The sequence below is a fragment of the Podarcis cretensis genome, assembly GCF_951804945.1.
Source record: "Podarcis cretensis genome assembly, chromosome: 3".
NCBI classification, from domain to species: Eukaryota; Metazoa; Chordata; class Lepidosauria; order Squamata; family Lacertidae; genus Podarcis; species Podarcis cretensis.
The window spans coordinates 52,023,171-52,047,375 of record NC_137172.1 but is presented as its reverse complement, the minus strand read 5'-3'; the positions used below and the strand labels follow the sequence as shown (position 1 = coordinate 52,047,375).

Below are 24,205 nucleotides of genomic sequence, written 5' to 3'. Positions count from 1 at the left end.
CACAGAGGTGGGAAGGGGACATGGCATCACGATGCAACGCAACCCCGCTCAATTCCACTACACAGGCAGCTTCGAGTTCAGCCGGCATTTTGTCACCCCCATCATGATGTCACCCAGGGTGATCTGCACCCTTGCACCCCCCTTCCTATGCCCCTGCTGACTATGATGGAGGGCTCACAGCACTCCAAAAGAGTCTTGCTTCTCTCATAGCCACAACCTTGGATACCCACAAAAATCAACCATTGCTCTCAAACGTTGCTCTCTCTCTCTCTCTCTCTCTCTCTCTCTCTCTCTCCCCGTCTTGCTGCTTTGCTTCTAGGTCACATCACAATTCCACTCTAAACTCGGGCCTTTTGTCTTTCTAACTGACTGGGGAGGGAGGCCCACCTGTTTGCCCTTTTGCACAGAGCCACTCCCTTTGTTCCCTTAGCGATTCAGAGGGCAATTACCAGGCTGGCCTGGCACTTGCAGCAATTGAATCTGTGCTGGATCCAGGAATTAGAAGAGGGGTTCCGGCATACAACCTAACCCGCCCCCCCCCAACTCATAACAATATTTTGAGCAAGCTACATGTGGTCTAGATGCTTCATACACGGCATAAGAATCAGAGTCCCTCTCCGCAGGGCTACGTGCATCCCATCTTTCAGGAGTTTTTTCAAGTTTGAAAGCAGGAATTGAACCAAGGGTGAGGGATCTGCGGCCCTCCAGAGGTTGCTGGACTACAACTCCCATCACCCATGATCATCCCAAAAACATTGGTGCAGGGGGCACAGGTTCAGATCCCTGTGCCAAGAGCCAACATTTGATCGCATCATGACTGAAGACATGAAAACTCTTTAAAATGCAGACATCCACATTGAAAAGGAAATCTGTGTTGATTCAGAACAGGTATCTGCCCTCATTTGAAGTGGAAAGTTGCTGAGAAGCCAGACTCACTTCTGCAGTGAAAAAAAAAGCCACGCTCAGCACTGTTTGTAGGCACAAACTTACCTAAGTAAGCCATGAAATAAGATGCGTAGAACACTTGTCACGTACCAAGCTGTGTATGCTTTGTGCAGAAATGCCAAACTAATCTGTATGTATAAAACTGTTTGCAATTATGCAGATTGTTAAAATAAGTTGTGTGTTTGTGATGAAGGTTAGAAGCAGGGGACAGGAAAAGCTGCTTGCACCTGGGAACCTATTTGGAGCATGCTGAGTTTCATGTGCCTGTTTTCTCTCAGCTTATCTGTTAATTTGCTTTGGTTTGTGGTAGCCAAGAGCTGACACATGGTGAGATTTGGAAAACCGCAGTAACCACACTAGCAAAGTCAATGTTCTTTTTCAAACTGAGACAGAAGAACAAAGACTTCAATGTGTAGGTTTTATTTGCATGTGTAACAGACTTCCAGGCAAGGTGCTTTAGAAAATACCTTATATGTGTTTTCAGCACTTGGAAAACATCTCTCTTTTTCTGCAGATTTTAATAACTACGGCAAAACGTATCACACTGAGCAGGTAAGTCCAGCTAACTGCAATAGGCATGATAGAAACTAAAGTTCTTCAGGTATTTTCTTGTTGCTGAATATAACGTACTGATATACATATGCAGTGCTTTTTTCTAAAAAAAATGTTTAGGGGTACTCTCATTTTGACTCAAGAAAATCACCATTTTATAGTTCAAATCGGGAAAAATAAATAACAGTAAATGGACAAAGGTACAAGGAGTCATAAAATGTTTAGGGGTATACGTCCCCCTGCATCCACCCAGGAAAAAGCACTGTATATATGTCTGCTTAATGGATACCATGACAGTAATTCAGATGAAGAAATCAGATTTAGTAATATGATTTGCTAGCATTTGCTTGTTCCACAAACTCTTAATTAAAACCTCTTTTAGACTGTAAGTCTAAACTTGCTTACAAGGGCAGTAATTCTTCTGAACACAGCGAGGTATACTTTCAGGTAAATCTGTATAGGATTGTGCTGTAAATGCATCAAAGGAGGAGAGGCAATGGAGTTGTTAGAGGATAAACACGCAAATGAAATACTCAAACAAAGAAGCAGAGAAGCAAAATTAAGTATTTTAATCTGCCTTCACTGCAGAAGGTATCATCCTTCCTTACTAGATTTATTTAGACCAAGCGTAGTCCACAGTAAATTGAAAGGAACTGTGGTGTAATGGCTAGTCTCTACGTCTTGGGAAGCCAGACTTAAATCCTCACTCGGCTATGAAAATCACTGGATGAACCTTCAGCCCTGTGACCCTTTTTATCCTCACATATACCATCTTGAGCTCTCTGGTGAGAAGGCAGAATATAAAAGTAATGAGCTTATTCTTTACCATATTTTTTAAAAAGATTTTGTTTTACAGGAAGCTATTCATAAACTGAATAAAATAAATAAGATCAACTGTCCAAGCACTTTAACTTTGGCCCCAGGTAAATGGGTTGAAACATCTTTTAAGGTTAAAATGTGCTGTGTTTAGGACTTTTGTGTTGTGTGCACAAAAAGCCACAAAGCACGCATGCAACCATTCAGACATTACTGGATACACTTATTTTGTTTGACAAGGCGATTCGTCTTCATCGGCACCACTCAGCCAATACTTTTCACTTTTCACAGTAAGCTTTCTTATGTTGCAGCCTTTGGTTTATGCTGAGTTTTTCATTCAGTTCCATGTACTTTTTACACTTTATTTTTTTTTCATGTGCAGTGACTTAAAAAAACAGCAACTCATTAAAAAGCCCAAATCTGCATCTTCACTTATTCTATGTCATTTTTGCCCTGGTCCAGCTCTTGACACAGGACACTAGTTGTGCGTAACTGCTGATTGCCATGCATAGGGATGTGCGTTCCACAGCTGTATGGGAAGATGCATGTGGTCAGTTCCATGGACCCTGGATGAATGTTGCAGTGTCGTAGACCCGTAGAAGCAGGATTGTAGAGTTGGAAGGGACCCCAGGGGTCATCTAGTCCTTCTGGTTAGCCAGATGCACTAACCCATTGCGCTACTTGAAGGATGCAATGGGGCTACATTCTCCAGCCCCTAAGCTGTGGAACTCCCTTCCCACATTATACAGCTTCCGGTGAATGCTGAAGGCACCCCTTTACCTTGGCTTTTGACACTTGACCTGTAACAACAACAACAACAATTTATTATTTGTACCCCAGCCATCTGGCTGGGTTTCCCCAACCACTCTGGGTGGCTTCCAACAAAGATTTAAAATTCATTAAAATGTCACACATTAAAAACTTTCCTAAACACGGCTGTAGGACCTTATTTGAGGGTTGTGTTTTTAGTGTTTTTAATGCTGTTCTTTAATGTTGTGACTTTCCATGGAACCTTAGGGTGAAGGGCGGGAAATAGATAACAAGAAGAAGAAGAAGAAGAGGAGGAGGAGGAAGAAGTGAAAGCTGCTTCTGTATGTAGATCACCTTGGCTGCACTGGAGGAAAAAGGTTGGTTTAGAAACCTGTGCCCCACCCATCTACTTTCCCTTTGCTCAGATTTGCTTTCAACAACTAAAATGCAACTATATCATAATAAAGCAGCAGAAAACAAACCAATATAAAAAAATAAAATCATTATTTACTTATTTATTTATTTTTTACAAAACACCCCACTATTCATAAAGGGATTTGTGCTAAGCTGTTCACGTTCATTAAACAGTAAAAAGTCTGGATTGAATTCAACCAAATCATATTCAGACTGATTGAAATCAATGGACATGTAATCACAGCCACTGATTTCAATAGCTCTAAGTCTGACCTACCATATTTTTCGCCCCATAGGACGCACCTAGTTTTTTTGGGGGGGAATAAAGAAAAAAAATTAATTTCCCCCCCAGGCATGGGGCTGGCGCGGGGGAAGCCCGAGCTTCCCCTGACCCCAGCCTCCAGAACAGCCTGCTATCTGTAAGCCTAGGGAGCCCCACCGGTTTCCCCAGGCTTGCGGAGAGCTGCGCAAAGCCCGGGTGCGCTCTTCAGCGCGCCCCGGGCTTCGGAATGCAGGCAGCTCTCCGGGAAGCCCTGGAGCGCAAGCAGCTCTGTGCAACCCTCGGGAGCCTGGCACGAAGTCGCGCCAGTCTCCCGAGGGTTGCGCAGAGCTTCCTGAAGCCTGGAGAGCGAGAGGGGTCGGTGCGCACCGACTCTTCTCGCTCTCCAGGCTTCAGCGAAAGCCTGTATTCGCCCCATAGGATGCACACACATTTCCCCTTCATTTTTGGAGGGGGAAAAGTGCGTCCTATAGGGCGAAAAATACGGTACTTGGATTCAGTCCTCCATGTTATTCCACATATTGAAATTCTGGGAGAACTAACATATACAGAGTCCTATGAAATCAAAGACAGCACAATAGCTAATAGGTGTACTTCAAAAAGTTCAAGGAGACACTGATCTAGACTTTGACCAGTTTCTCCATAGGGCTTATTAGACACACACTTTTCCTGTTTCATTTTCCTAATCCACTTCCTTTCTTTGCAGAGACTTTCCGTAAATCCAACTGAACTGTCACTGCTATTGCTACAAGTCTTCTCTGGTCAAAAGAAAGAGAGAGCACCATAATGAGCGGGGTATGTCTTTTTCTGCTGAACTCAGTTCTCTTCACCACAGAGGGTAAAAGAGGAAGCAATACTATGTTATGTGTACTGAAACTGGTGAGGGAGATCAAGCAGAGCTGCCTTGAACTTCAAAGCCAATTCTGTTTCTTCCTCTGAGGCTGCAACCTGTGCATACTTGGCGTGAGACTTGGGGGAATTTTAGATTGTGCACATTCATCCTGATTTGTTTGCAGGCAGATAAGAGAACACTAGCTAGAGGTTGTTGTGTCAAAACCAGTGGCATCTGACACTTTCCATTGCATTTCCCCTCACTTTCCTTAATGCAGAAAGTCTGATCTGTGCAACCTGAATTTGCCTGTGTAAGCGACTGAATCTCACTTGAAAACAGTGACAGTTTGGAAGCCCCCTTAGGCTGCAATCCTAATTCCACCTACCTAGGAGCAAGTCCCATTGAGTTAGGATTGCAATGTAATTCTCATTGAACTTGATAAACATGTATGGAACTGCACAGTAACAATGGAAATGACAGCTTTTCTTACTCCGGTTCATTGGTCAACTTTTTTGGCTCCTTCTGAAAGATATATACAGTGGTACCTCAACTTAAGTACTTAATTCGTTCCGGAGGTCCGTTCTTAACCTGAAACTGTTCTTCACCTGAAGCACCACTTTAGCTAATGGGGCCTCCCGCTGCTGCTGCGCCGCCGGAGCACAATTTCTGTTCTCATCCTGAAGCAAAGTTCTTAACCTGAGGTACTATTTCTGGGTCAGTGGAGTCTGTAACCTGAAGCATATGTAACCCGAAGCGTATGTAACCCGAGGTACCACTGTATTTACTACACCTGCAGATTTTCCACATGCACTGGAGACAAATGCTGGGTGCAAGAGACCACTGGAGATTATGTTTATTTACTATTTTAAGTTTCTTGCTCCTTATCCTGTCCCTAACCAGCTCTCTTAAGCAAGTCTGCCAACTGCATATAACTCATATTAGGTTGAAATGCCTCTCCTAACTATCCTCCGTACAGGACTTCAGTGAAAAATATTTCACAGAGATGTCCATAATTCCTAAGTGTATTAGGTTGTAATAAACACTGCACAAACAGAATGCACAAGCTCACATAATGGATCTTCCTCTCCCTACGCTCCTTCTCTGTACCCCCAGAAAAGCCCCTCTGGAGTTGAAGTGACTTACCAAACACAGTGGACTGTGCAATCTGGGGCTGCAATGGAAGAGGTGAATTGCCTCAAATTGGCTGGAGGTATCTTGTGCTCAAGTGGAGCAAGATTCCTTCCCACAACCAGAGGAATTCCCCAGTATTTGGTCCACAGTATTCTCCTCTGGGGAAGGGAATACCAGGGACTGCAGGGGAGAGAAGGGGAAAGAAAAAATGCATTGTGTGATCTGCCTTCCACTCATGTGGGGGTGCAACCCATTATATGAAATTCTGTTTTATTCCAATACTGTATTATAGACTGCCCAGAAATGTGTTCAGTGTTAAGGTTGCCATATTTTAAGAGGTAAAAATCCAGACACAAAAAGTTGTTGAGCTTTTTTAGGGCAATCACCCAATAGCCCCTCCACTGCCGCGCTGACCCCAAGATCCTGTGCCAGAGCCTGAACCAGAGCTACCTGTGCACAATTTCTTTTTTAAACCCCAAATCCAGGACAAATGGAAAATTCCCCCCTGGATGGGCATGTAGGACCCCAAAAGAGGTCATGTCCGGGAATTCCTGGATGTATGGCACCCCTAAGTGTGCTAATCTAAGTGCTGATTCATTTATGAATTTGTGTGAGTTTATGAAATGTATTTCTCCCTCCTTCCTCTACATGCACACATCCTATAATGTGTGAATATAAAGCTACATGAATAGGGTATGCGGGGAGATGCACTTTAACTGTGTCTTGATGGTTTTTTTAGGGTGGGGGAAGGGGAAGACTGGGTGTAAGACCGTTACTGTGTGGGAAAGTTTTGAGACCAAACTGTGCGATCACATTTAACCATGTTTGTGGTAATTTATTTTGCTGTGGCTATGTGGGATATCGTGATTTTATGAGATTTGCTGAAGCCAATCAGAAGTTAAGCACTGTTGTAACAGAATTGACAACATTCCAAACGACAAGCTTGCCAGCCCAGGTTCTCTGCTAGAATAGATGGAGTGAGGGAGTGTGTTGAGCCTCATACAGGAAGTTTTTTGGGGTCATAGTTTGAGACAGACATGTGTGCCATTCTATGTACCTTGCTCTCTCCAGAACAAAGAAATTCTGCCCCTGCCCTAATTTTGGTGATTCTCCATTCCCACTACAGCACATGCTCCCCCCTGCTATATTCCAGGCCTTTCCTATGGAGCATGGATTTCTCCCTGCCTCAGAATGTACATTTAAGAACCAAACAAATGAAGACCAAATGTTTTTACCAAAAGTTTTCCTTACCTAAACCAGAGCTTGCCGAAATGTGAGTTTAACGGAATCCATTGTCCTTTCAGGAAGAATCAACCACTGCAGATTATTCTGATTTGTATGCTGAGATTGCAATGCCATGTGACAAGGATGAAGTCAGAAACTTCACGAAAGCCTTTCTTCCCATTGCTTACTCCCTGATCTGTGTCCTGGGGTTCGTGGGAAATATGTTTGTAGTGATGACATTTGTTTTATATAAGAGGTCTGATTCTATAACTGATGTCTGCCTCTGCAATATGGCTATTGTGGATATATTGTTTGTTCTCACTCTTCCTTTCTGGGCAGTAAACTACGCTCTGGACAACTGGATTTTTGGGGATTTCCTCTGCAAGCTCACCAAAGGTATCTATGCCATTAACTTCAACTGTGGCATGTTGCTCTTGGCCTGCATAAGCATAGACAGGTATGTTGCCATTGTGCAGGCCATAAAGTCATTTAAGCTTCGGGCAAGGTGTCTAGCCCACAGTAAAGTGATCTGTTTGGCTGTCTGGGTCTCCTCTATGTTAATCTCAAGTGCTACTTTCATGTTCAGTGAAAGCTACGCACTTCCAGGCAATGCAACCACATACATTTGTGATCACAAATCCAGTGCAAATTCCAATGTACAACTGAAATTGCTGATATTAAGTTTCCAGCTTTTATTTGGGTTTTTTGTCCCTCTGTTGTTCATGGTTTTTTGCTACACCTTCATTGTCAAAACCTTAGTGCAGGCTCAGAATTCCAAAAGAAGCAAAGCTATACGTGTGATTATCTCTATCGTAGTTGTTTTTCTGCTGTGCCAAGTTCCCTACAATATGGTTCTCCTGGTGACGGCAGAATCTATGGGGAAACTGGACAAAGCTTGCCAGAGTGAAAAGCAATTGGCTTACGCAAAATACGTAACGGAAACTCTGGCTTTCCTGCACTGTGGTATGAACCCTGTGCTCTATGCATTCATTGGTGTGAAGTTCAGGAACTACTTTGTGAAAATAATTACAAGCCTATGCTGTGTGAGACATATGAACTGTGGAACTACACTTGGTTCAAAGATAAGTTCCGATACTGCCCACTCCAGACAGACAAGTGAAGTTTGTGAATGACATAATGGATTATTGTGTATACAACATGGTTATCCTGGGGTAGAATCATTATTCAGGCCTCACACAGATATGCTGGCTTCTTTATACTGTTCAAATCAGTTCACTTAATACATCATGCCCGTATAAGCTTCTGCCACAGAAAACTGGTCAGTTTCAAAAGCAGTTAAGAGCTCTTTACACATTTCAAATAAAGCCAGTCTCTCTGTTCCCATAGTGGGACCAGGTTTCCGGGTGTTTGCATGCATACCTCTTCTCTTCAGACATACCAGAAAAACACAAGATTGCCGTCTTCTGGAAATGCATGGACTCTTTCTTCCTTTCATCGGTGCAGCTGGCTCCTGTGTTTGTTTTGTTATAGTTCCACTTCAGCTATTGATATCATAAGAATTATCAAAAGTGTACTGTTATGGTTTGCCCCACTGCTTTCTTGAATTGCCTAAGTTGTTAGCAATGGCACCTGTTGACCACTGGGAATAGGCTTTTCTTTTGCTGATTGAAATAGGCGTGGTTCCCCTCTCTGGCCCGTAAAAGGGTTTTAGAATTATAATTTGTATTAATTTTATCATATGTAGTAAAAAATGCAAAAACTAAGGCTAATGAGGGGACAAAAGATAAAGGACCTATTTCGGAAGATATAGGAAGTTTTTTTATTGATTAGTCAAGTGTAAAGGACAATGACTGCCCTCCATCCCTGATATACCAGACTATAGACATTGGGAGTTATTTTCTCTCTTTGTCTTGAAACCTTGTAAAGAAAAACGCTGTAAATCAACTTTAAAGGAGAAAATGTTTAAGATTATCAGTATATATAGAGGTGCCTTAGACCTGTTAATACTGTTCCTTTGCGCCTGTTTTGTTATGCTTGATTTTCAATTTGTATTTTCAAAAAAGTTGAATAAAGAAATAAATGATAAAAACAAGGTGAAGGTACATCATTTTTAAAGTTTTATCCGATGAATTGATACCTTCACATCAGGGCCGCCTTAAGCATATCCGGTGCTGTGGTGCAAAGATCCCTCTGGTGCACACCCCCCCCCCCTGCAACTCCATAACAAGGGAGGGGGCGGTGGAAAATGTCCTCTGCCTCCCCCACTGCCCTGATCCCAGGCGTGGTGGCGGCGATCAAGCAGGAAAACGTGCTGACAGGCATGGTCTCCAGCGTTGGGGCAACCGAGAAGGCAGCCCGGGAAGGCTGCGCACTGCCTTTTGCCAGGAAGCAGGAGGACGACAAGGACCCCATTTTTAGCAGATGGAGAGGCTTGGGAAGGAAGCTGCACACCGACAGTCACTTACAGACTCACTGTTAAGACTTTGTTCAGGGAAGACAATCTTACTCAGCTGTGAGTGATCACCAAAGAAGAAGGAGTTCTAGTTTCACTGCTGGGAGGCAGTATGCCTCTAAATATGAGTTACTGGGAATCACAAGGGGGGAGAATGCAGTTTCATTCAGGTAAGGCTAGCCTATTTCCCATAGGCATCTCATTGGCCACTGTGGGAACAGGATCCTGGACCCAGCAAGCTTGTGGCCTGATACAGTAGGGCTCTTTGTTGTTAAATGCAGATTATATCTTTAAGGGTGTGTGGCGTTTGCCCATTCATTTAGGAAATGTTTGAACAGGTGGGAAAGAAAGGGTTAAAAATATAGACCAATAGGAAAGCCCGAGGCAGAGCCTACCTATGTATAAAAGGGCTTAGCCCGAGGTTTGAGTTAGTTGTTGTTGTTGTTGGGAGCTGTTGGTGGGTAGTTGGTTGGTTTTAGTGGGTTGGCTGGTTGGGAATGGCAGTTGGAGAAGCAGTTGGTAGGCAGTTGGTAATAGAGAGACAGTTAGGACAGCGGGTTCTTGAGTGAGGGGAGGTAGAAGAGATAAAGGGAGAAAAATAAGACTAAGAAAGTAAAGAGTAGTAACGTTTGGAATGCCGTAAAAGTTTGTTTGTGACTGAAATAAAGCCCACTCTTCTCTATTAATTGAGAACCTGACTGAGGCTGAAGCGATTTTACCGGGGAGGACCTGGTTGGTGGCAGCGGATTAGTGGTGTACGGGTCAATAGTCCATGAGACGACCGGGGGCTCCGTACGAACGCCACAGGGAGGAATAAATAACTACCGCTCACATTATCCTTAATCATTAGCCATTATTGGGTGGGGCTGATGGTAGTTGAAGTCCAGGTAATCCATTTATTTAGCATTCATCATAATTTGCCTGCACAAAACTTACATGGTTGTTAGAATATGTCCTTATCTAGGGCATTCATTCTGATATGTTTACAGGGGAGTTGGACAGCAACAAACTTTCATCCTCATTTGCTTGTGGGGTGTTTACATGCTGCCCCATTAATCATTCAGCAGCAGCATCCCAAAACAATGAGCTAGGTTACAGGAACTACAAGTAAGTAATGGTGCCCTCCAGGCTAATGGGTGGACACAGAGACATGCTTGCTCTCTGCTTGATCCAAAGCTGCAACTAATAGAGAAGCAAGATCTTCTGGGGTGTTCATGCTGCAAGGTTATGCTCAGGTTGTATATATGCAGAAATAAAGACATGGTATCAAGCCAATCCAGCTAAAGAAAAACAATTGAGGAGCTTTATTTTATTTTTAAAAAGCAATTGTCAAAAACTTTTCAACCACACTAGAAATCCAGTCAATTACAAATTGTTTCTACATCTAAGTTACAAAAATAATATACAGCTAAGAGAAGTGCTTTTTAGTAAATGGTATTTTGTGAATACTACTCAGACATCAAGCAAGGGTACTATGTATTGTACCCTTGATGGGCCAGACAGACAGATTTGTAACTGATCCAGTATCATTAACATTGCTGCTGCACTCTGATCATTTCTGTTGTGGTGCTTGTTCATCATCATCATCACCACTGGCAAATGCCATACCCTCTTCTTTTCCATGGGAAGTTGAAGACATTTGCTGTGCCTGTATTACATGTGTTGAAGTTTCACTTCTAAAGGGGGTTTTTATTGGTCTCAAATTGGCTGGGCTCATCATCACCTTCAGAGTTCTCTAGGAAAGCCATTCCTCTTATTAGGGGAGGGTATCCTGTCGGATGTGTAGATCCTGAACTCCTGCCATCAGCTCTGCTCTCAGGATGCTCTCCTTTATCCTCAGGTTGGTCATCTGCAAAAGACACTCTGCGCTCTGTTGGTCTGAAAGATCCCAAAGTTTCTGCATCCGATATGGATAGCACTTGCCTTGGCCTCAAGTCAGCTAAGCTCCCAGTATGTGCACCTTCAGCATCATCATAGTCATCTGCAAAAGCCACTCTGCGCTCTGCTTGTTTGAATGATCCCAAAGTTTCTGCATCTGATACTGGTATCTCCTGCACTGGCCTCGTATCAGATTTGCCCTCAAGATGTTCTCCTTTGTCTTCAGGTTGGTCATCTGCGAAAGCCACTCTGCGCTCGGCTGGTTTTGTAGATTCTGGAGTTTCTGCATCTGATATGGTTAGCACCTGTACTGGTCTCAAGTTAGTTACACTACCAAAGTGCACATCTTCGTCGTCATAATGGTCATCTGCAAAAGCCACTTTGCGCTCTCCTGACATTTCTTCATCTGATGTGGGCAGCACCCATACCAGTTTCGGCTTCAATTCTTTTGTGGTATCAAGTTTCTCTTCTTCTTCTTCACCATCATATTCATTGACGAAAGCCACTACATCTTCTCTTTTATGGGGAATGCGTTCTGACTGTTTTGTAGATTCTGGAGTTTCTGTATCTGACATGGTTAGTTCCTTTTTTGGCCTCAAATCAATTTCACTTACAAATTTCTCTTCATCATCAGCCTCATATGTGTTTAGAAAAGCCAACACATCTTCTTTTTTGTAGGAAATGTATTCTGGATGTTTTATCAATCCACTTTCACTTTTAAATGATGTTTCTGGTGTGCTTAGCTCTTGCATTGGCATCAAATCTGTTTTTCTTTCAACCTGTTCTTGTGAGTCAATCTCCAATGTCCCAGCGGAATATTTTGGTTCTGCTTTTGTCAAAGGCCCTGTTGCATCTGACTTCATTATGCTTTTTAACGATTTCACACTGAATGATTTAATACTAAATCTTTTTGAATGATAAGATTGAGTTTCATCACCAGCATAAAGTGTTTTTGTGTAGGAGGAAGTTAGACTCTGAAAGAAAAGAAATACAGTAAAATTATTATAGGGACTTAAAAAAAATGATTATTATTTTCTTTTTTCTAATGAGAAATTGTTATAGGGACTTGATGGGATGAAGAATCTGATGCAAACAATATATGATCTTAAGAACTGTCTCTGTCTTCATATACCCTGTCCCAAGGATCATCACTGTTCTTAGAAATTAAGAAAGCTTCATCAAATTATGTTGAAATCTAAACATCTGCCTATTAAATAACAAAATCCACAGAATCTTAATGATGACTCAAATCTCTTCCCACAAGAAATCGATAACCAAAACTATTTCAGGAGCATATTCCCTGGGTCAAAACTGAATCCCAACAAAATGAGTCACATTGGGTTTGTGGTTCTCTTTTTTTCTATAAGCAATTTTTATTAAAAGTTTTCAACATAATATACAATAAATGTCAAGCAAATCTAAAGAAGAGAAATAAGAAAGAGATCAGAAATTCCCTGTCAGAGGCCCAGCTGACAATGACTATATTTCAGTGCCAAGTCAAAATCTGGCTTTTTTTACTCAGTAATCTGGGCCACAGTGAGGGTCACAGTCATAGTCACGCAGTGTTTGGCGTGCTTGTGTTGTTTGTTGGTGTTGAATAATATTAATTTCTGTAGCACTTTTAAATTAGTGCTAAAAAAAATAATCAAACCTACACCAAGGGGAACTGCATAGCCAGGTTCACCCACACTTTTGCCCTGTACAGATGGTACAAATTTCTGTGGCAAAGCCAGATTCTACTTGTTTGGAACAGAGTGTAGAATAATGGTATTTACCCCTAACGAAGGAGTGGGTGATTGCCAAGGAACTATGGTGTTTGTTATCACACATACAGAGGCATTAAGATAGTTTTTCGATGACTGTGTTGTTTCTCTTTGCAGCCATGGAATGAAAGCAAGGATGCTAGCTGCAGCAATATTGCAAATTCCAGTTACTACAAAGCCAATATTGTAGTTGCCGAGCAAGTCATACATTGCACCTGCAATAAAAATAGGCAGGTTAATTTTCCAAACTTAATCTCTCAGAGAATAACTTTATTTCAGCTGTTCCTGTAAAACCTTGCATTATAATGACAAACCAAAAGAGATTTTAAAAATTCTTCCTACTTTCCGGGGCCACATCCCAAGCACAGGCAGCATAGTAAAGAGACTGCTAAATAACTGTAGGGTGGGGAGTGGGACTGGTAGGAACTAACTGCCTCGTAAAATAACAGATTTGCATTGGTTGATTTACCTGCAAAGGGTGCACCAAAACAACTGCTTGCATTGACAACCATGAGAAATCCCCATGCAACTGGCATTTTCTCGGGCCCCATCAAATCAAATGTAAGGACAGGTAAGAGAACATAGTTTCCTGCATCAACAAATCCCAAAACAGAGCAAGCTGCTATTAGGGAGGGAAAGTTTGTACAGTGAGGAATGATAAAATATACCACACCTGGAAAACAAAACAAAAAACTACATTGAAGGATATTTTATTACAGACAAACATGTTTACCGATTCATTACAACATGACAATACAGTAACGTTACAGCCTTAAGAGTCCACTATCCAGCCATTATGAAAACTCAGTGCTCCATACTCAACAAATTTCTGTTTCTTAAACAGCTTCCCATCTCTGAAGGTGCTACGTAGTAAATCACTGCTGATACACTGGAGGTTTTTTAGCAGAGGTTGGATGGTCTTCTGTCGTGGATTCTTTAGTTGAGATTCCAGCATTGCAAGAGGTTGGACTAGAATATCTATGATTCTATGATTGCTTAAACTCAGGAGAATTTCATAAGCAGATGGGCAGGGAATCAAAAGTCTATTGGGTTAACACTAACCATTTTCTAAACTACATATTTGAATCTCAGATTACCTCAACAACTGCATTGTTATTCCTAGGCTTTTTTCAGAACACTTCCAAAATAAATGAATCCTATCGAGGGCTTTTTACTCTCTTTACCGGGCCAGTGTTTTTTTGGGTAGGATACATAAACAATATCATTGGTTGACTCGTTAATGGGCATATTTCAAATGATGGTGGAACTCATTTGACTCTTTTAACTGGTCACAAATCTTCTTAAATAGTTGGGGGGAGACTACATTTGCATGCACAAGGTATGTATACTTCAGCATTAATCTTAAAAACAAACACTAGTTAGTTGTTGCTGATAATTCTTTATTTATTGAGCCATTAAAAGGCAAGTATCCAATGAAAAATGCTTAGTCTGGTGCTTGTCCTAGGTATATAGAGGCCCTATAATTCTTATGATCGGCCTAGTGTATTGTTTGGGATGACTTTTCCATCTACCAAATTCCATACATGCCGATAATTACGAAGAAATGGAATATCCATTCCACTGAGCCCACCCCTAAGCTAGCTGACCTCCGCCCCCCCCCCCCCCCATAAGACACTTGGCAGGGATAAGAGAAAGGAGTGGGTCCATTTTTGATCACATTTTCAACTTTTTACAATAAGGCTTTGCACACCCTGACCAGAGAGAGAAAACACATATGCAACACACCATCCAGCTATGGAGACAGAGGTAGAGTTCTGATTACACACGCCTGGCTGGATCAAGTAGCAGAACTTCATTTATTTCAGTCACAGTCCTAATCGGCAATTGTGCTCACCATGGGAGTAGTTTTTCTAATCCTGACTAGTCTCTTAAAAGTTTCGCACTATTCAAACAAAATCAAATGAATGCTTATGCGGAATACTTGCCAACGGACAATATGGACACTTGGTTAAGATACAGCCGATCGATTCGTTCAATATCACAGAGTTTTCCAAACAGAAGAGAGCTAACCATGCTGCTCACTCCAATTGCTACCATAATGTAGGATGCTTTCTCCAGTGGAATGCCCAGGTCACCAGCAAGTTTAATCTGCAAAATGAGGCCACTGAGTTTATATTCACCTCTCTATGCATTTGTCAAAAATACAATGTATATTTAGGCAACTGAGCGCTGGTTACAACTGAGCAATCCAGGTCATTCAGTGTTACAGCGGTTCCTTCTGTAAGTCGGAGTGTTTGAACGCACACTGCCGGGAGTCGGCAAAACATACATTAATGTAATTAATTGAGAATCTGCCATGAAACATCAAACCTCCTACTTCTTCTTTCTTCTTCTTGCCCTCTCCCTCTTCAGTAGAATCTGTGGACAACTGCAAAGTATAGAACTGAGGCAATGACATCATTGATTTGCCATAATAAAGGGATGTGATAATTTGCATCTGACAGGTTCTTCATATAAAATAATTTGGTAGCCATCTTTAAGCCTTTCTGCAGAGTAAACAATGAAGGAAAGTGCAAATGGTCTCAAAAGGAACAGCTAAAGGTCCCTTTCTCAAGCTTATTTATCTATTGCATCTATATCCCTTCTTCTCAAGGAACCAAAGGTGGAGTACATGGCTCTCCTCTTCCTCATTTATTCCCCTACCTATGAGGTAGGTTAGGGTGAGAGGCAGTGACCGCTGCCCCAAGGTCACCCAGCGTGCTTCATGGCCAAGTGGGGATTTGTACCCTGGTGTAAGGGACTGGGCCGAGGAGGAGGAGGAGTGGTGGAGACCGCCTTCGCATCCTGAACTTTCCAGGGAGGAGGAAGTGGAAGACAGTATAGATTGACAACAGGGGTTTGTGGGAGGTTGCAGCTCAGAGGCAGAAGAAGGGAAAAGCTGGGAAATCATGGGAGAGCCGGAGCAACACCTGGCTGACATGTTCTCATTAGAAAGCCTTCCAGACCCTCCATCTTCCAGAACCCATCAAGCCTTAAAAGAAGTAGGAGAACAAAGAGTTTGAAGACAGAGGGCATGTAGCAGCACCCACAGAAGAAACGGTGAGAATGACGAATGAGGAAGTGGGAGAGGTGGGGTGTGTGTGTGGAGATTCACTCAGGACAACACCGTTATCCAAGAGACTGGGTTCTACAGCCTCTCTCTGTAAATAAAAAAAGACTGTAAGAAATGTTTTCTTGTCTTTATACTTTCCTGGGCAACCAGCCGGGAGCTGCTGACAGCATCCTGACACCTGGTCTCCTAGCTGTTAGTCTGACACCCTGATCGCTACACCACACTGTTCTTGTTAGGTGAGTCTGCCCTGCCCACCCCCACCAATGATTTATTTGAAGTCTATTTACACCCTACACCTTCAGCACTGTAGTGTTCCCAGGCCAGCATAAAAGTTGAATGTAAAAATAAGTAAGCAACAACAAAATCTGTGCCTACAAAGTGTCATCAGATCTATACGGTCCCTTGGTAATTATAGCAGATCAACCTTTGCCAGCCTTCCCCGGGGTTATTTAAGATGAAAACAATAAAAAGTTATCCTTTTTGGTGCACTGATCTAAGATCACAAATATCTCCTATTCTCAAAATGAAGACAAGCAAGGACTTCGCTTTTCTGTACCAGCTTTGTGTAAGTCACTTTTTCTCAGCCACCACTGACCATCTGTAAAATGTGGATAGAGAGCACAGTTGTAAAAGCACAAATTATAATGACAAGAAATTGCATATCTGGCATATAAATAAGGTAACATATTACCACAATACAGCTGTACCTCGGAAGTCGAATGGAATCCGTTCCAGAAGTCCGTTCGACTTACAAAACGTTCAACTTCCAAAGCACGGCTTCTGATTGGCTGCAGGACGCTCCGGTAGCCAATGAGAAGCTGCAAAAGCCCCTTTGCATGTTCACCTTCCCAAAGAATGTTCAAAAACGGGAAGATTCATTTCCGGTTTTCGATTGTTCAGGAGCTGAAACGTATGAGTTCTGGGGCATTTGAGAACCAAAGTACAACCTGTACTTGCTAACACTTTTAAAATTGTCCAAACACTTACTGGATTTTGTTCCCAAGGAAGATACTTATTTAGAAGAATTTTATTATGAAACATTTGATTCTATATTGAATGTTGTTGCATCGTAATCATATATAAAATTACATATAAAATACAGCAGAAAAGAAGCATACTGAGGATTTCACATGAAAACAAGTGTACAAACTAGTTCTTACCATATGCACAAATGGTATGAAGAATCCAAATTTGGCTAATCCAAGAGAACAGACCCAAACTTCAAAGATACGATCTTTCCACAAACTTAAATCAACAATAAAACCTCTTAGTGGGGAGGTTTTAAACTTTTCGACTACACTTGGATGAGCTCTATCTTTAAAAAACACACAATTGAAACAAACTATTATTTGCACAATAATATTTACAAAATACCATGGCTAATAAGGATGAGGGCCCACCATCAAGAAGCAGTAGGGATGAGAAGACGTGTTTTAAACCCTAAGCACATATATGAGGTTTCAAACACATACAGCCAATGCACAAAAATCTACCGTAATTTGTACTTTTGCTTTAAGTACATAGAGACATAGGAAAATGCCTTTTGCTTAATAAACAATAGGTAAAAGATATTCCTAACTAGTCTGCTATGTCTGCATAAGTGGTACTCTGACCTCGCCCTTAGATTTAGGAAGCTTGCTACAGTAGAATTAAAATGCTCATATCTCACTAAAATTTCACAAAACAAGATGGAAATCTTTTACTTTCCCCATTGGTACCAAACCCTTTAGCAACTGAATTCTGGGGAAAGAGGGGTTTCAGTTGTGGGATACTGACCTAGTTTCAGCCACTGCATGACCTGGGAGTCCTGATCATGCTACTCTACTCAGCCCCTTGAGTACAGCTTTTTTTCCAGCCAGAATTTGCCAGAATTCAGTTCCGACACCTCTCAGGTGGGTGCCATTGGCATTCTAAGAGAATGAGGGAGGTGTTCACGATGAGTTCCGGCACCTCTTTTTCTAGAATAATAGCCCTGTCCTTGAAGTTAACTGAAGACAAATTTCTCATGTATTTTTCAAGTTCCCGTTCCCCACTCTGTAATGTCTAGTTCAACTGACTCCATGACCTAATGTCGTTATAATGTGCATTCCCTGCTCTATTTCACATTACTGATGGCTGGCAAGGAATCACACATTATAATGATATCAGGATGTGGGAGAAATTAGAATTTCATAGATATCTAATGGAATAAATCAGATATTGTTGGTGGGGGAAGGGGGACATATGAACATTCTTTTCAGCTGCAGCCCTAAACTCTGGTTCTAACTCAGTAATTACTTCTGCATCGTACAGATGATTCTGAGTCAATGCAAGTTATGCATTCTTAACATGAAAATGAGAAAGGAGCCATGGAAAGTCATTTGCCAGGTGGGGTGATCAGGTAGGATACAAGACTGAACAGTGAAATGCAAGAAGCAATTTCAGCATATGCAGCTTTCCTTACTCTTCATTCAGGAGTGGCAAACCATACTTTCCAAAATCTCATTTTCTTCTGTGGGGAACCTTTGGCTGAACTCCCATCACCCCTGACCAGTTGCCATGTTTGCAGAGGCTCTTGGGAGTCGTAGTGCAGAAACATCTAGAGAGGCAAAGCTTCCCTGCACCTGCTTTAAACGGTTCGAGTCTGTCTGGACATTAAGATCTGCCTTGGAAGGCCTTGCTTGCAAGCCCACCAGTGAGACTGATTCAGCTGCCGGGCAAAAGAGGCAAAATATTTTCTGTGATGACTGCCAAATTATAACTCCCTCTCAGAGGTATGGATGACCCTGACTTACAATTTTTAAGCAGGGTTTCAAAACTTATTTATTTAGGACCACCTTTTCTTAATGATGGCCACCCTTCAAAGCAGGGCTGGGGAAACTTTGGCTCTCCAGCTGGACTCCGATTCCCATCAGCCCCAGCCAGCACAGCTAATGGTTAGTGATTATGGGAGTTGTAGTCCAGCAACATCTGGAAGGCCATAGACTCCTTGTTCCTGTCTTCCTGACACATCTAGTTGGCCTGTTGCAAATGAAAACATATCTGCAACCAGAATATAACAAAGGCAAGAAGAAGGAAAACTAACTAAGACAACCAAAACATTACATACGTTTTTGAAGAGGCTGATATGCAAATCCTGCAATGATGCATATTATTAGAATTCCACTGTATACACGTAGACTACGTCTCCATCCAAGTGTCTGAATTAAGTACTCGTGAAGTTTATTCTGCACAAAAGTTCCTGCGCACCCTCCTGCCATCACTATTCCAGTTGCAAATGAGCGCTTTTTAGTAAAGTAAAGGCTGACCATTACCAGGCCTACAAAAAACAAATGGCAAAAGTTACTAAGGTTTTCCTGCCCCATCAAAGTCTATGCAAAACAAGGTTTGGTAAAACAGTGTCATGCATGATTGAAAGTACAAGTGCAGCTACAATATTGTCAGGACTGCCATGTCTGCAGGGGGAGCCACCTAGTGTCATGCCTTTTCTTTTAGTTAAGAAATATCAGTGTGGAACAGTGGTTGAACAAGAGGCCATCAACTCTCTGGGGCCCATGACCATATTTAGAAACTTGAGGAAATGCCATAGGAGGCCATTCCCCATATCCACACAACACCTACACCCCATATGACAGTGTGCAGTGCAGTGGGTAGATGAAGGGTCACAACTCACAAGCATTTTGGGTCTATGGGCACCTTCAGAAACCTGAAGAACTGTCATGGAGGACACCCCCACCCACTGCAAACCCCTCACACTCTTCACACCTCAACCCCATAGCACTCCACCCTGCTGTGACTTCCACATCACAGTGCCCAACACTGAAATTTTACCTCACAACACACTGTCCTAAGCTGAAACACACACCCTCTACACACAGGACATTGCACACCTGAACAGATATATATGCTTCAAATAAATAAATGGTAGTCTATACTAGGTACAGTATGTGTTATTTTGAAGTACCCAGCCTGTCAAAATAACCAGATAAATTTAGTGGTTATAATGAAAAATATGAGGCCTGTATTATGGAGTGACTTTTTTCTTCACGGACACACAGCAAACTTTTCGGAACAAAGAATGCAACTGGCTATTTTATTGTGATTCAGGTTGCTTGACTGATTTTTTTTTAAAGTGTTACCTGGAGTGGTGCCCAGGCTTGATCCCACGCCAACAATGATTCCGTGAGTGAAAAATAGTAAACGCAAATCATAGGTATAGGAAGAACATATTAGACCAATCATGACAACCATTGCTCCAATTATTGCCACTTTGATGGCTCCATATTTCACCAGAAGTTTTCCAGATACAGGACCAAATATCATAATGAAAGCATAGCTGATGGATCCGATCCAGGCTAAAAAAGGACAAACAGCTGTAATTAAATGAAGGAAAATGCACACATGACACGAACGATATAGTAAAACTGATTGCCATATGCTTCACAGGTATGAAATACTATAACCCTTGAGGTCTATGAAAATGCGGCAACATATACAAGCCACATTGTTTTGTTATTTCAACACATCAACAAGATGCAACAGGTAATATCAACTCCCTCTTTATTTTTTTGTATTAACCCTTAAAGTTGTAGTCAATGTAGCACTAAGGTGAATGTTCTGTCAGCACAAAGATTTCTCCTTGCGCAAGATAACACCCCCTCCCGAACACCTACTAGAGTAGACCTTTTGAAATCCACAGTTGGTTAATGTTTGCTTATTTCAGTGGGTCTACTCTGTGTAAAACTTAGTTGAACACCACCCATTATATCATACTTAATCCAACCGTATATAACATGTGACGATGACCTACCTATCTGTGAGTTGCTTGCCTTGAAGGTTGTAAGAAGGGGCATCATATAAACGCCAAAAGCACTGTGGAAGCCACTGATAAACAAGGAATGGCTCGCTGCTGCCAACACCACAACCCAGCCCCAGCCCCCATCAGGAGGGGGGTGTACAAAAGAAGCATCTGCACTGATCTCAGCCAGAGTTCTCTGTCGCCTCAAGCCATGTCTAACAAACAGTGCCACAGACTGAAATCTCTGCAATATGCTCATGATGGAAAACAGAGACCTGTAATTTGGGCGGGGGGGGGGAGTAAATGGATGTCTGTTAGCGTGCAAAACATGAAAAGGGTTCTTAATATATAGACTATATAATCTAAAAATCTCATTATTGATGCACAAAGACCTGCTTTGCAAAAACCTGCAAGTAACTCTGTTGATCATGTTGATTTTTCTTTAAATACAGAGCATTACACACTTCTGATTTGCTGCAAGACCCATCTTTCCACTTAATTTGGTGCATGCACTGTTTTTTAACATGATAAAATCCACCTCTGGGGCTTTTTGGGTTGTGGGGAGGTAAACAATGAGGTGGGGTTTTTATTGAGCCTATAAGCATTATTCCCTGTTTAATTTCTGTATTGTCTTTTCCTCTTATAAGCAAAATAATAATAATAATAATAATCCCTCAACTGTTTAAATAATATGAGGAAACTTAAGGCTTTATGTTCACCATACTGTTCCCAATTAACACTGCTAGACTATAACTCCAGTCATCCCAGGCCATTTGGCCATGCTGGTGCGGGCTACAATCTAGTAATGTCTGGAGGGCCACAGGTTACACATTCGATTCCTCAAGTTGTTCTTCCCGCTATCAACCACGGATGTTCCTATTTATACTCTCCTGACCAATACCTTCTATGGACGGAGCTAAACGGGAGCGGATACCGCACCGCAATTTCGCGAAAGGTGGGGAAAAGTTAGCTGATGTCTCATCCAACATTCGTCCCTTTCCTGTCTAGTCCACTGTTAGCATCCCAGCAGCCGAAGGGAGCCTAGGCCCCGCCTCCATTCCAAAGCGGGGGCGGGGACAATGGGAATATGGTCGAACACACACGCGGGGCGGGGCTGCTTTCTAGGTTGCCACAGAGACAGAAAGATGAGAAGCGCACTTCCACTTCAAGGTTCCAAGACTCGGGGCTTTTGTCAACCGCGATGAAGTTTTATTGCCATCAAGTGGCACCTAAATCGATTAAATTAAATGAATGACATTTAAGAATGTAAACAAGATGATAAAGTTTTACAATGATGTAAGTGGGAGCGGGAGACGTGAGGGAGTCCAAAGAAGCTTTGAAAATATGTTATGATACATGTCATATTGTTTATTATTTTTGCATTTTGTATTTAAAAAATCTCAATAAATATTTATAAAAAAAAAAACAAGTGGCACCTAAATCTTGCGAAATAAGTAAAGAAGGCAAGTGCGTCGTCAGGGGAAGTATATAAAGTGCGCCTTCCTTCAGTGCAGCGCTACTTCTTGTGGGAATAATACCACTTAACTGGTATTATTACGCTTGGCGCTACTTGAGCGTTTTATAAGGTTCCGGTTTGTCTTTCTTTCTGCAATAACTGGAGCAATGGTTGTCATGTTTGGTCTAATGGGTTCTTCCTATTCCTATGATTTGCGTTTACTGCTGTTAAATTATGGCAGCAACACCCGAAGGAGCACAAATCCCCCGCCCAGCAATGAATATACATACAGCACTCGTTACTTTCAGCCAGGACTGTGTTGAAGTTCCAGCAGAAAGAAAGAAAAAAAGAAAGACAAACCAGAACCTTATAAAAGGAGCGTGCACAGGAACTTTTGTGCAGAATAAAGAGTTTGGATTTGATATCCTGCTTTATCACTACCCTAAGGAGTCTCAAAGTGGCTAACATTCTCCTTTCCCTTCCTCCCCCACAACAAACACTCTGTGAGGTGAGTGGGGCTGAGAGACTTCAGAGAAGTGTGACTGGCCCAAGGTCACCCAGCAGCTGCATGTGGAGGAGTGGAGACGCGAACCCGGTTCCCCAGATTACGAGACTACCACTCTTAACCACTACACCACACTTCACAAGTACTTAATTCAGACACTTGGATGGAGACATAGTCTATGTGTATACAGTGGAATTTTCACTTTCCCTCCCTAATAGCAGCTTGCTCTGTTTTGGGATTTGTTGATGCAGGAAACTATGTTCTCTTACCTGTCCTTACATTTGATTTGATGGGGCCCGAGAAAATGCCAGTTGCATGGGGATTTCTCATAGTTGTCAATGCAAGCAGTTGTTTTGGTGCACCCTTTGCAGGTAAATCAACCAATGCAAATCTGTTATTTTATGAGGCAGTTAGTTCCTACCACTCCCACTCCCCACCCTACAGTTATTTAGCAGTCTCTTTACTATGCTGCCTGTGCTTGGGATGTGGCCCCGGAAAGTAGGAAGAATTTTTAAAATCTCTTTTGGTTTGTCATTATAATGCAAGGTTTTACAGGAACAGCTGAAATAAAGTTATTCTCTGAGAGATTAAGTTTGGATCTTGAGGGCAGAGCTGATATGAGGCCAGTGCAGCTGCTAACTGATGCCAAGAGTTCAGGATCTACACATCCGACAGGATACCCTCCCCTAATAAGAGGAATGGCTTTCCTAGAGAACTCTGAAGGTGATGATGAGCCCAGCCAATTCGAGACCAATAAAAACCCCCTTTAGAAGTGAAACTTCAACACATGTAATACAGGCACAGCAAATGCCTTCGACTTCCCATGGAAAAGAAGAGGGTATGGCATTTGCCAGTGATGATGATGACGGTGAACAAGCACCACAACAGAAATGATCAGAGTGCAGCAGCAATGTTAATGATACTGGATCTCACTTCCATACATCACTAAAAAAATAAAATAAAGCTCCTCAATTCTTTTTCTTTAGCTGGATTGGCTTGATATTATGTTTTTATTTCTGCATATATACAACCTGAGCATAACCTTGCAGCATGAACACCCCAGAAGATCTTGCTTCTCTATTAGCTGCAGCTTTGGATCAAGCAGAGAGCAAGCATGTCTTTGTGTCTCCTGCTTCCAGCTTCTTCACACATAGCTCTTCTGGCTACTGTTCTCATAATTAGTAGCTAGGTGAGTGGGTCTGGAGGAAAGGCCCACCCATTAGCATGGAGGGCACCATTACTTACTTGTAGTTCCTGCAACCTAGCTCATTGTTTTGGGATGCTGATGGGGACACTTAGTGGCCAAAGAAACATGGCTGACCAGCTCAGCAACCTCCTTTATTAGATTTTAGCCCTCACTGGATACAGGGCCTCAAGAATGGGAAGGGACTCGGGG

The 24,205-nt window shown here is 42.2% G+C and overlaps 2 protein-coding genes across 5 annotated transcripts; one reads left to right on the top strand and one right to left on the bottom strand.

The window, feature by feature from the left end:
• The first annotated feature begins 799 nt into the window (after positions 1–799).
• On the top strand, positions 800–20,844 carry CCR6 (C-C motif chemokine receptor 6). 2 transcript variants are annotated; one of them, XM_079971374.1, is made up of 7 exons: positions 800–1,497; positions 2,354–2,420; positions 3,331–3,440; positions 4,464–4,552; positions 7,025–10,244; positions 18,364–18,451; positions 20,497–20,844. In XM_079971374.1, the coding sequence occupies exons 4-5, from the start codon at positions 4,544–4,546 to the stop codon at positions 8,075–8,077; spliced, it is 1,062 nt and encodes a 353-aa protein (XP_079827500.1). In that variant the 5' UTR covers positions 800–1,497; positions 2,354–2,420; positions 3,331–3,440; positions 4,464–4,543; the 3' UTR covers positions 8,078–10,244; positions 18,364–18,451; positions 20,497–20,844. The 2 variants fall into 2 exon arrangements, with proteins under 2 accessions (XP_079827500.1, XP_079827499.1); XM_079971373.1 differs by having other exon boundaries at positions 800–2,420; positions 4,466–4,552.
• LOC307213432 (uncharacterized protein) lies at positions 10,633–22,703 on the bottom strand. Of its 3 annotated transcripts, none has more exons than XM_079971328.1 (10): positions 22,285–22,703; positions 21,750–22,077; positions 20,861–21,123; positions 20,190–20,405; positions 19,160–19,369; positions 17,232–17,386; positions 14,945–15,107; positions 13,468–13,587; positions 13,011–13,213; positions 10,633–12,209 (listed from the first exon to the last, which is right to left on the bottom strand). In XM_079971328.1, exons 3-10 carry the CDS (start codon positions 21,105–21,107, stop codon positions 11,034–11,036), a joined length of 2,490 nt encoding a protein of 829 aa, XP_079827454.1. In that variant the 5' UTR covers positions 21,108–21,123; positions 21,750–22,077; positions 22,285–22,703; the 3' UTR covers positions 10,633–11,033. The 3 variants fall into 3 exon arrangements, with proteins under 3 accessions (XP_079827454.1, XP_079827453.1, XP_079827452.1); XM_079971327.1 differs by having other exon boundaries at positions 13,468–13,671; positions 20,861–21,167; positions 21,831–22,077; XM_079971326.1 differs by having other exon boundaries at positions 13,468–13,671; positions 22,285–22,702.
• Positions 22,704–24,205: the final 1,502 nt, after the last annotated feature.